The sequence below is a fragment of the Bos taurus genome, chromosome 19 (assembly GCF_002263795.3).
Source record: "Bos taurus isolate L1 Dominette 01449 registration number 42190680 breed Hereford chromosome 19, ARS-UCD2.0, whole genome shotgun sequence".
Taxonomy (NCBI): domain Eukaryota; kingdom Metazoa; phylum Chordata; class Mammalia; order Artiodactyla; family Bovidae; genus Bos; species Bos taurus.
The window spans coordinates 27,944,588-27,957,634 of NC_037346.1; the positions used below are offsets into that span (position 1 = coordinate 27,944,588).

Genomic DNA, 13,047 nt, shown 5'->3' on the forward strand with positions numbered 1-13,047 from the left:
CACATTGCATGGCTTAGTTTCACTGAGTTAGACAAGGCTGTGGTCCATGCGACCAGTTTGGCTAGTTTTCTGTAATTATGGTTTCAGTGTGTCTGCCCTCTGATGTGCTCTCGCAACACCTACCGTCTTACTTGGGTTTCTCTTACCTTGGACATGGGGTATCTCTTCACGGCTGCTCCAGCAAAGTGCAGCTGCTGCTCCTTACCTCAGACAATATCTTAGTAATCCAAGCCTATGCCCCAACCAGTAACGCTGAAGAAGCTGAAGTTGAATGGTTCTATGAAGACCTACAGACCTTTTAGAACTAACACCTAAAAAAGATGTCCTTTTCATTATAGGGGACTGGAATGCAAAAGTAGGAAGTCAAGAAACACCTGCAGTAACAGGCAAATTTGGCCTTGGAGTACGGAATGAAGCAGGGCAAAGGCTAATAGAGTTTTGCCAAGAGAACGCACTGCTCATAGCAAACACCCTCTTCCAACAACACAAGAGAAGACTCTACACATGGACATCACCAGGTGGTCAAAACGAGATCAGACTGATTATATTCTTTGCAGCCAAAGATGGAGAAGCTCTATACAGTCAGCAAAAACAAGACCAGGAGCTGACTGTGGCTCAGATCATGAACTCCTTATTGCCAAATTCAGACTTAAATTGAAGAAAGTAGGGAAAATCACTAGACCATTCAGGTATGACCTAAATCAAATCCCTTATGATTATACAGTGGAAGTGTGAAATAGATTTAAGGGACTAGATCTGATAGATAGAGTGCCTGATGAACTATGGACGGAGGTTCATGACATTGTACAGGAGACAGGGATCAAGACCATCCCCATGGAAAAGAAATGCAAGAAAGCAAAATGGCTGTCTGAGGAGGCCTTACAAATAGCTGTGAAAAGAAGAGAAGTGAAAAGCAAAGGAGAAAAGGAAAGATATAAGCATCTGAATGAAGAGTTCCAAAGAATAGCAAGGAGAGATAAGAAAGCCTTGCTCAGCGATCCATGCAAAGAAATAGAGGAAACCAATAGAATGGGAAAGACTAGAGATCTCTTCAAGAAAATTAGAGATACCAAGGGAACATTTCATGCAAATATGGGCTTGATAAAGGACAGAAATGGTAGGGCCCTAACAGAAGCAGAAGACATTAAGAAGAGTGGCAAGAATACACAGAAGAACTGTACAAAAAAGATCTTCACGACCCAGATAATCACAATGGTGTGATCACTCATGTAGAGACAGACATCCTGGAACGTGAAGTCAAGTGGGCCTTAGAAAGCATCACTACGAACAAAGCTAGTGGAGGTTGATGGAATTCCAGTTGAGCTATTCCAAATCCTGAAAGATGATGCTGTGAAAGTGCTGCACTCAATATGCCAGCAAATTTGGAGAACTCAGCAGTGGCCACAGGACTGGAAAAGGTCAGTTTTCATTCCAATCCCAAAGAAAGGCAATGCCAAAGAATGCTCAAACTACCGCACAATTGCACTCATCTCACACGCTAGTCAAGTAATGCTCAAAATTCTCCAAGCCAGGCTTCAGGAGTATGTGAACTGTGAACTTCCAGATGTTCAACCTGGTTTTAGAAAAGTCAGAGGAACCAGAGATCAAATTGCCAACATCCGCTGGATCATGGAAAAAGCAAGAGAGTTCCAGAAAAACATCTATTTCTCCTTTATTGACTGTACCAAAGCCTTTGACTATATGGATCACAATAAACTGTGGAAGATTCTTCAAGAGATGGGAATATCAGACCACCTGACCTGCCTCTTGAGAAACCTGTATGCATATCAGGAAGCAACAATTAGAACTGGACATTGAACAACAGACTGGTTCCAAATAAGAAAAGGAGTACGTCAAGGCTGTATATTGTCACCCTGCTTATTTAACCTATATGCAGAGTACATCATGAGAAATGCTGGGCTGGAAGAAGCACAAGCTGGAATCAAGATTGTTGGGAGAAGTATCAGTAACCTCAGATATGCTGATGACTCCACCCTTAAGGCAGAAAGTGAAGAGGAACTAAAAAGCCTCTTGATGAAAGTGAAGGAGGAGAGTGAAAAAGTTGGCTTAAAGCTCAACATTCAGAAAACTAAGATTATGGCATCTGGTCCCATCACTTCATGGCAAATCGATGGGGAAACAGTGGAAACAGTGTCAGACTTTATTTTGGGGGGGCTCCAAAATCACTGCAGATGGTGACTGCAGCCATGAAATTAAAAGATGCTTACTCCTTGGAAGGAAAGTTATGACCAAACTAGACAGCATATTAAAAAACAGAGACATTACTTTGCCAACAAAGGTCCATCTAGTCAAGGCTATGGTTTTTCCAGTGGTCATGTATGGATGTGAGAGTTGGACTGTGAAGAAAGCTGAGCACCGAAGAATTGATGCTCTTGAACTGTGGTGTTGGAGAAGACTCTTGAGAGTCCCTTGGACTGCAAGGAGATCCAACCAGTCCATTCTAAAGGAGATCAATCCTGGGTGTTCTTTGGAAGGACTGATGCTAAAGCTGAAACTCCAATACTTTGGCCACCTCATGCGAAGAGTTGACTCATTGGAAAAGACCCTGATGCTGGGAGGGATTAGGGGCAGGAGGAGAAGGGGACGACAGAAGATGAGATCGCTGGATGGCATCACCGACTCGATGGACATGAGTCTGAGTAAGCTCTGGGAGTTGGTGATGGACAGGGAGCCCTGGCGTGCTGCGATTCATGGGGTCGCAAAGAGTCGGACACGACTGAGCAACTGAACTGAACTGAACTGAAATGACCATGGTTAATGGGATGGTACTCGTCCCTGGCAGGGCCAGAGAATATTTGGGCTTGGAATGGAGCGATCTTTGCTCTGGCAGCTAAAGGTTTAAGATGGACTGTGCAGGGTGTAAGGGCCACGTTTCTCATTATGTGGATGAAAGAAAAGGAGGAGGGTGGTTTCCAGAGAAAGAAAAAAGTACTCATGGAGGGATTTCCCTGGTGGCACAGTGGATAAGAATCCGCCTGCCAGTAGAGGGAACACAGGTATGATCCCTGGTTCAGGAAGATTCCATGTGCTGCAGAGGAGCTAAGCCCATGTGCCACAACTGCTGATGCATCTGTGTGTCTGGAGCCTGTGGTCTGCGCAGCAAGACGAGCCACTGCAACGAGAAACCCCCACTCGCCACAACTAGAGAAAGACCTGGAGCAGCAATGAAGACCCAGCACAACCAAAAGTAATAAATGCATTCATAAAATAAATAAATACATTTTTTTAAAAAGATGCTCAAGGAGGAGCAAGACCAGAGTCCAAGTTCTGTGATCTGAATATTTGTGTCCCCCAAATTAATATGTTGGGAAAGTAACCCAGAAGGTGAAGGTGGGAGGCTCCACTTTAATGAATAGGATTAACATCCTTATAAAAGAGACCCCACAGGGATCCCTAGCTTCACCTGAGGACACAGCAAGAAGTCTGTGACCTGGAATTGGGCTATCGCCCAAATATGCCAATTATGATTGTGTGGCACCATGATCTTGGACTTCCAGCCTCCAAAACTATGAGAAATAAGTTTCTGTTGTTTATAAATTCTACAGTCTATGAAGCCTGGTGTGCTGCAGTCCACAGGGTTTCAAAGAATCGGACATGACTAAGCGACTGAACAACTCTATGGTATTTTGTTGTAGCTGACTGAATGGATTAAGACACAGAGGAAGATTCCTCACAGGATTTGAATTCGTGATTCTAATTATTCTGAGTTCCAGCTGTGCACATGACCTCATGATCTATAATTAACTCCCCTTTGACTTAAATTAATTTCAGTTCCATTCCAGTCACTCGTCAGCAAGGATGCCTGCTAAACACCTCTGTGGTTTTGCTCTTTCTTCTATGTTTGCTGGTGAGAGTGCAAAACAATGAAAACAATAACAATAATGATGCTGCTTGGGCCTTCCCTGGTGATCCAGTGGCTAAGACTCTGTGCTCCCACCGCAGGGGGCCAGAGTTCAATCCCTGGTCAGGGAACTTGATCCCATATGCTGCAGCTAAGGCCGGGAACAGCCAAATAAATAAATAAGATAAATAAATATTTAAAAATAATATCTCCACTTTCTGGGAATTTACTATGAACAAAAGATTGCTTTTTGTTCATTATCTTATTCAATACTCAAACCAAATCTAGACAAGTATTGTCCCACGTTACAGATGAGTAAACTAAGACACAAAGAAGCTATATGATTCTTCCAGGTTCATAAAGCCATTAAGAGGAAGACCCCTAATTCATCTCTTGGGTTGCTGGACCGAAAGCCTTTGTTCTTAACCATATGCATCACTCTCTTCACAAAGTGAATCAACTCTGATGGGATTCAGACTCACAGCCTGAATTTGAAAGGCTTGTTCCCCACAATTCCAGGCGCTAACTGAGGTCTGGAAGCCACAGTGATCAGGCTGCCCCAGGTGACTCAGATTTATTTTCCTACAGCTCAAAAGACAGCTTAGGAAAATCTCAGACTGTATAACACTCTCATGTCCCCTCCTGGTCCTGTGTCTTTCCCCTCTGGTGCTGAGATTAAAAAAAAAAAAAAAAGGGAAAAAGTAAAAAAGAGGGGAAGGGGTGGGAACTGTGAACCAGAAGTGAGTAGAGGTGGGGGAAGTAGGGAGAAGGTTGGTGACACCTGTGGGAGGCATATCCAACCGTCTCCCTGGGGATAAGCTCCTCCCCTTCTCCTGCTCCATCCGTGAGTACTTGGGGGTGGGGTTAGGGCAGAGGATGTGGGAAGAGCAAAGGAGACCCTCAGCAAACAGGGCTGTTAGAGGAAGGAGGCATCACACGCACAGTTCTGAGTTGAAGCCCCAGAGGAGCAGGGTTTCCAGAAAGAGTTTGAGCTGAAGCTGCGGGCCCCTTCCCCCAGTTGATGCCCCCCTCTCCCTCCACAAAGGAATATTCCATGGCAGTTAGGGGCCCTCTCCTGCTGAATGGGTTGTTCTTTTCCAGACGCCAGGTGCTGTGGTGGCCACTGCTCTGCCTGATGAAAATATTTAAATGATGAAGGACAACTGACACTGGCAAGGGAAGGGGGAGATGGGGTGGAGGATAGAAGCGGAGTCAGGGAGTACTCAAGATGGTGACAGGGAACATTAGGGATGAATTCCCTGGGTCAGGAGGAGAAAGGGATGAACATAAGAAGCCTGGAAAGGGCTGGGAGGGCTGGAAAGCAGGATGGGGTGGTGGTGAGCCCGGGACAAGAGGAAGAGGTGCAGAACTGTGTCTCCACCCGTGACAGTAACTGGCCGGTAATTAAGGACCACAGCGTGAAGCTCCACAGGGTTTCTCCACTGCTCCTGCAGTGCAGGATCACACACAGCTCCCGCTGGATAGCGCAGGTGTTGGCCTCAGAGCTCAGCCTGCTCGCCTTCATCCTGCTGGTGGTCATGGTCTTCTCCAAGAAATGGCTGTGCTTCGAGAGGATCCGTTTCTACCAGCACTGGCCCATGAACGTCACCACCAAAATCTACACGTCAGTTCACATAATGTCCCTGGGGCTCCTGCATATCTACAAATCCAAGAGCTATTCCAACTCAGAATGGGAAAGGTGAGACCCTTACTCTCATCCCACCCCAGGGGCTCCAGGAGGAGTCCCTTGCCTTGGCCTCGACCTCTGTACCCCAGTATTCTTGGCCCTTCCTTCTGGTCAGCCCCACTTTTTTTGACCAGTAAGATGGTTCTACTGGCCCTGAGACCCCCCCAGGGATCATTGTTCCTCCTCAGTTGGGCAATCCACTTCTCCTGCCCCAATGGGAAGGCTCGCAGCCAAGTCTGTGCTTACAGAAATGTTGTGAGGGACTTGGATTCTGGGGGTGTGTGAATCACTTATTAATGACACAATTCACTATTATCCTGGGAGAAGAACCCTAGGGGATTGGGAATTTCCTTCCTCAAGGCTCTCGGACCCAGAGCTTGAAGAGTCCTCAGGATGCTCTCCTGCAGGCCCACGTTCTCACCGCTGTTCTTCCCCAGCCACAGGCTTTTGCTCTTCTGGGCCAGCTCTGTGTTTCCACCTCTGGTTACCTTGCTCCTTCCTCCTTCCCAGAGTTCTTGGAGCTACTCCATTTCCTATTCTTGTTAACTTCACCTCTGCTGTCCCCTCACCTCCCAAGTTTGGGTCTCCTTTCTCAACATTTGTGGAAAACCAGAACTTTTGACCCCTGAATTTCACTTCTTGACCTTATTAACTTTTTTTTTTTTTTTTTAAGTTACACAGCCATAGACAACTTCCCTGGCAGTCCAGTGGTTAAGCCTTCGCCTTCCAATGCAGGGCTGCAAGTTCCATCCCTGGTCAGTGGGAGCTAAGATCCCATGTGCCTGGCAGCCAAAAAATCAAAACAGAAAACGGAAGCAATACTGTAACAAATTCAATGAAAGCTTCAAAGAAAAAAAGCTCCACATTAAGAAAAAAAGTTACACAGCCATTATTTACTTTCATTATGAAAGTGGTGGTGCTTTAGTTGCTAAGTTGTGATTAACTCTTGAGACCCCATGAACTGTAACCCACCAGGCTTCTCAGTCCAAGGGATTTTCCAGGCAAGAATACTGGGTGGGGGAGTGGGGGGGCAGGGGCTGCCATTTCTGTCTCTAGGGGATCTTCCCAGCCTAGGGATCGAACATGTGTCTCTTCATTGCAGGCAGTCTCCTGCATTAGCAGGCAGGTTCTTTACCACTGAATCACCAGGGAAGCCCCACCATGAAAGTAATACATCCTTATTCCAATAAATGTGGGGCAACAAAAGCTATCATTATTTGCAACCTTATTCTATTTGCTTAAGTTAATCCCCTATCAACTCTAAGAGCTAGGGATAATTATCCTCATATTACAGATGAGGAAACTGAGATTCAGGTTACCTTGCTCAAGATCATAAAGCTATTAGGCTGAACCACAAGACGGGGCCAATTTTTGACCTCTTTTCACCTGAGCAAATTCATACATAACAACCTAATAATGGCAGGTTTACAATCATAACTCAGATGTGTCTGGCTCAGAAACGTAATCAACTACATGTTTTTGCTCTATAGGTTACTCAAGGACAGTCACTACTGGATGTTTATGCAGCACTCAGTTTTTTTCCAGGCTTCTTTTTAAAAAAATTGAACACGTTCTGAGTAATTTTTACATAGTTATATTGATTCTTCACAAACTATTTTATATCTTTTAGATTATTTTTATTACTTATTTTGTATTATTTTAAAATTTATGAGATATAATAAACACCCCATATTAAGACTATACTATTCAACTTAATAGATTTACTAATTGTGACTTGACTATCTTATTTATCTATTCTTGGCAAATTTATTTCCAGTTTCATACTTAAGAAAAAAGGACCAACAAAGCTTACTAATCATGAAGTTTTTCCTGTGTTTAGTATCTCTGGACTAGATTTCCTAAAGTGGGTTTAATGGATCAAAGAGTATAACTATCGTAAGGCTCTTTAATAAAATTTTCCATGTTGCTTTCAAAAAGTATGAAAACAATTTATGCTTCCACTAACAATGTACGAAGAGGCTGTTTCATTGTAACTTTGTCAGCAATGACTATTATTTTTTAAAATTTTATTTTATCGAAGTATAATTGATTTAAAATGTTGCGTTAATTTCCGCTCTATAGCAAAGTGATTCAGTTATACACATACATATTTTTTCATATTCTTTTTAAAGTTATGACTGTTAACTTTAAATACCTGAATATATTATTTTTTTAATTTAAAAAGTTGCACAATTATTGTTAGAATGCAGAAAGTTTAAGAAAGAAAATAAAAATCACCTAAAATTTCTTCACACAGATATAATCACAGCTGACATTGTAATGGATTTACTTCCAGTCTTTTGTGTATCTATATAAAATAAATACAAATAAATATATATGTAGCTTTATTTTTGTTTTAACAAATATATATTTTAATTTTTCAAAGTTGTAATCATTTTACATGCTCAGTGTTGTAAACTCCACTTTTCAGTGATGAGCATATTATTTGTATCATGAAATAATTATTCTATAAATATCTATGTTAAAAATTTACTTGATTGCATAGTATACGGACACTGTGAAAATTCAAAAAACACAACAGATTAAAGTGAGCCTTTCACCTTCCAGGTTTCCTCCTTGGATTCTATCTGGAGACAATGATCTATCATATCATGGTTTTTAATGAACACATAATAATCTAATGTGCGGGTACCTTATAACTTACCAGCTCTCTTGTTAGACATATAAATAATTTTGGAAAGAAGATCTCTGTACATAAATTTTAATGCATATCTTGGATTGTTTCTTTAACATAAATTCCAAGAGGATGTATTGCTGGGGCAAAGGGTCTTAAACATTTAGATTTGGGTAGCATCTCTGATCACACATCAGAGATCCTACCAGTGGTGTGTGAAAGCACCTCTTTTCTCTAAATCCTTTCTTACACTAGATATGATCAATTTTGTTTTGATCTTTGCTAATTTGATAGACCAAAAAAAAATCACATTTAATTTGCAGTTTTTATTGTTGAGTTTCATTTTTTATTGGACATAGGTATTTTTTTGAGAACTGCAGTTCAAGTCGTCTGTCCAGCTTCTCCTTTGAGGCATTTGTTTTCATATGGTTGGGGTTATCACAAATCTCCATATCAAGAATCTTTGCCTATTTAATAAGTGAAAATGATATTTTATTATTGTTATCTCAAATGTGCATTTGTCTGGTTGTTTCCTTGTATTTACTCACTCTATTATATTTTGTCTTTTGCGAATCTTTAGTTCATCCTGTTTTCTCATTTTCCCTAGACAGTTTTAAGCTGTGGACAAATCACCCAGCTTTTGGGGTGGCCAAGATTACCTTCTGCCTGGCCTTGGGGCTGGGCATCATCCTCACCATCTGGTTGCACCTGCCGTACATACCTGGTCTTCAGAAATTGCCCTTTTTCGGCTGGATTGGGACTGTCATGAGCTTCTGTGAAGGTGCCCTCTAGCTCTGGAAAAGGTCCTTAGTTTCTCCTAACACACATCTTCCTGGCACTTCTTCCTCTTCCTTTCTCTGGGAGTGGGGTCTGGGTTTGTGGGTGGTGGGAGGACAGAACTAGTAGTTGTTGACTGAGAACTGAGTTCCATTGATTCCTGGTCACTGGTAGGGTGGAGGTGGAGAGGTCAATTCCCATGAACCTCTGGGACCGCATGCTCTGTGTGTGCTGATGGGGGTTGTGGTTTGTGACTGTAGTTCAGCAGATGAGGAAGAATGCTTTTGGAATTCTCCAGTGAAAATAAGACCCCCTTGCACCCCTTTGTCTCCTAGCTTTCTTCGTTTTCTTCACCCTCATACTGTTCCCTGTTAACATCTGGCTCTTCGAGTTGAGAAAGAATTTATCAATCCCCCTCTGCTGGAGCTACTTCATTGGTTGGCTGGTGTTTATCCTGTATGTCATCTGTGGTGAGTGGCCCAGAGGACCCTGGGAAGTGGGAACACAGGTGGGTCAGGGCAGAGAAAGTGTGGAGGGAGAGGGCTGTCAATCCCCAGGGATAGGTTCTTAGGGACTTTTCTTCCCCTTGGCCTCACTTTGCTTGCCACTTGTTCCTCCCAATCTCTGACTTTCCTCTCCCCTTTCTCCTTGTCCTTTCCCAGCAGTCCTCTGCTACTTCAACCATGGAAAGTTCTGGTGTCTGATTCTGAGCCATTCCACCAGCAGCAGCAGCAGTTCCAGCTCCGAACATGAATCTGTGAGTGAGCTGGCTACCTCCAACACAACTGTCAGCCAGGAGGAAGTCCTGGACCCTGAGAAAAAGAAGGCATCTCTGGCTCCAAGTCCTGTTTATTCCTCTAAATCTGCCTCCTCATCCTTCCCCTCTCCAAACACTGAAGTAGGTTGGCCCTCATCACTGCAAGGAATTAAAGAGGGAGGACTTTAGGCCAGCTCTGTACACCTCGTCCTTGTTCCTGCCTTGCCTACAGCTTAGATGATGTAGAATAAATTGTCTCTTATTTTTCATGTCCAGCAGTTGTTGAGACAAGACAAGAGCTTGGAGAAGGAGAGGAAGGGAGGATGAACAAGTGTGTTTCCCAGTTCTTTCTGCAGAGGGGCCTTTCGGCATACTTTGGTCCTCAAGCCTGCCCATCTCTCCCCCCAGCAAGCACACTTGTATACAGGCAAACACCTCTGGGAGCTAAACTTCTTTCAACTTTGTTACCTCTGCCCTAACATTTGTTATTAGTAGCTGGAGAGTCATCAGGAGAGAGATATCACTGTTGAACTTGATGGTTTACTCATAGTGAAGGGTTCAAAAGCAAAATGACCCAAGGGTAAAGAAGCAGGTTAAACAAGGAGAGCACAATAGAGGGTATGGTTGTGTCCCCAGCAGCAATTCCACCTGCAGTGTCCAGCTCAGACAACTGAGAACTCAAAAAGCCCTGTATCTGGGTACCATCAGCATCAACTCAAACTGTACCACCACCACCTTCACCAGCTCCTCCACCACCACCTCCACCTCCACCACCTGAAACTCCTCCATCACCACCCCTAACTTCACCTCCCTGACTCTCTGGCTGTTACAGCTTTCTACTCCATCTCCCATGCCCACCACTCTGTAACAACAAGACTGACACAGAGCAAGAAAGGAAAACAGTAGGATCAGGCCCTGTGGTTAAAAGACAAGTTACACATGTGTGCTATAAACCCGGGCTCACAAAGACACGTGGCCTCTGGTTTCGGCAGCAGTGCTGGCCGAGACTCTTGGGATTTGGATATCTTGCATTTTGCTGGCCTTGTATGACTGATCCATATCACGTTATATCCCTCCAGCTAGAGCCCTGATGCCAGCAAGCTGGAGGAGTTCAGGGACAAATTGTGAGTGGATTGGATATGTTAAAAAAATATATATGTGTATTATTGAACCATATGATATCATTGTTTCAGCAGTTAAATATTGACAATTTCATATGATTCAACCTAATATATATGCAATTTCATATGATTCAATCTAGTATATATGCCTGATATCTATTTTATTTGAGCTTTTTTTTTTAAAAGATGCCTATTTTTACCCTACCTGACTAGCAGCTGTGGAATTTCTAACCTAGCTTCAAGCAAATATTCTGAACAAAGAACCTAATGCAGTGTCTTGACAATTAGGCAGAACAGACATTCCACAAACCCCTACTCAGGGTCCTCCTTACGCTCCTCCCACGGGTAGCTAGCAAGGGTTTGTGGGAGAATTTATTGAATCAGTCATCCTGGGGAAGGGAAGGGACATAAAACATAGGTGTGTCATGACCACTGCCTTAGAAATAGATAAAATCTAATTAGAGAAAGTGATTCTGTAATTCTGTAGGAGTCATTCACTCAAGTGCCCACAGAGGCTAGGGAGGTAACCTAAATAAATATGGGGGCCACTATTCCAGTCTACATATAATTTTCCTCTTTTGATAAAGACCTGGTGTATTGTTTATTGCTGGATAACAAATTACCCCCAAATTTAGCCACTTAAAATAATAAATATTTATTATCTCGCATGGTTTCTGGGGTCAAGAATCTGGGAGCAACTTAGCTGAATTGTTCTTGCTCAGGTTCTCTCATGACATGACAGTCAGGATGTCAGATGAGTCATCTGAAGTCTGCTGATGTCATCTGAAGGCTTGACTGGAGCTGGAGGATCCACTTCTAATATGGTTCACTGGTAGGGCTGCTGGCAGGAAGCCTCAGTTCCTTCCCACAAGGGCTTCTTCATGTGCTGCTTCAGGGCTAGCTACCCCTACTGCTGCTGCTGCTAAGTCACTTCAGTCGTGTCCAACTCTGTGTGATCCAATAGATGGCAGCCCATCAGGCTCCCCCGTCCCTGGGATTCTCCAGGCAAGAATACTGGAGTGGGTTGCCCTTTCCTTCTCCAATGCATGAAAGTGAAAAGTGAAAGTGAAGTCGCTCAGTCATGTCCGACCCTCAGCGACCCTATGGACTGCAGCCTTCCAGGCTCCTCCATCCATGGGATTTTCCAGGCAAGAGTACTGGAGTGGGGTGCCATTGCCTTCTCTGACAGAGAGCCATTGAAGAGAGCAACGAGGAGAAAACTCCAGTGCCTTTTATGACCTAGTCTTGGGAGAAATCCTCCATCACTTCCATCATAGTTCTATCGGTTGGAAGTAAGTTACTAGGTTCACCCCACACTCAAGGGGAGGGGAGTTAAGATCTACCTATTGAGGGAAAGAGTATCAGGAATTTGTGGGGGAACTTCCTTGGTGGTCCAGTAGTTAAGACTCCATGCTTCCACTGCAGGTGGCACAGGTTAGATCCCTGGTTGGGGAACAAAGATCCCATATGCCACACAGTGTGTCCAAATTAAAAAAAAGAGAATTTGTGGGTACATTTTAAAGTCACCAGAGTCTGCCTTCTGGTCATACATTATTTGCATTCCCCCTCAAGCAAAATATGCTAACCTATTCCAAGGCCCCTCAAAGTCTCATCCCATTCCAACATCAATCAGCTGAAACTTCAGAATCTTGCTGTGTTATAAATGATGGAGTTAAGTCCCCCTTGTGAGGTTTTTAAGAACTGTTCCAACTTGGCTGTGGCAATGCCGCTTGAGAGGCAAAAGAAATTAGAGGCCCCTATGGGACATCCTCTGGTGGTCCGGTGGCTAAGACTCCTTGCTCCCAATGCAGGGGGCCTGGGTTCAATCCTTGGGTCAGGGAACTAGATCTCACATGCTGCAACTAAGACCCAGTGCAGAAAAAAAAGAAAAAAAAAACCCCAAATATTAAAAAAAATAAATTAGAGGTCCTAGAAGAGGGGGACATGGCATGACACGTGGGAAGAACACCTTGGGAACAGGCTCAAGTGAGCAGATGGACAGCTGAGAGAGTGTGAGGACCTGGGGGCAAATGTCATTATTGGGGTCAGGGTGGAGCCCACAAGCAAAAGGCATGAGGGGATTTACTGGTGCGTTAGAGTGTCACTAGGTCACAGAGAGGGGAGGTTCAGAAGAGGAACTTGTGGCAGGAACTAAACCAGCCAGACTCCACTGGTACACCTGGTTACCTGGTCACATGGTGAGGCATC

General features: G+C 43.8%; 1 protein-coding gene across 2 annotated transcripts; it reads left to right on the plus strand.

Moving 5' to 3' along the window:
* The first annotated feature begins 4,951 nt into the window (after positions 1–4,951).
* Positions 4,952–9,984, plus strand: ODF4 (outer dense fiber of sperm tails 4). 2 transcript variants are annotated; one of them, NR_198891.1, is made up of 4 exons: positions 4,952–5,561; positions 8,796–8,987; positions 9,297–9,431; positions 9,624–9,984. NR_198891.1 is itself a non-coding variant. In NM_001435042.1 (4 exons), the coding sequence occupies exons 1-4, from the start codon at positions 5,113–5,115 to the stop codon at positions 9,905–9,907; spliced, it is 1,038 nt and encodes a 345-aa protein (NP_001421971.1). In that variant the 5' UTR covers positions 4,952–5,112; the 3' UTR covers positions 9,908–9,984. The 2 variants fall into 2 exon arrangements, 1 of the variants encoding a protein (NP_001421971.1); NM_001435042.1 differs by having other exon boundaries at positions 8,796–8,965.
* Positions 9,985–13,047: the final 3,063 nt, after the last annotated feature.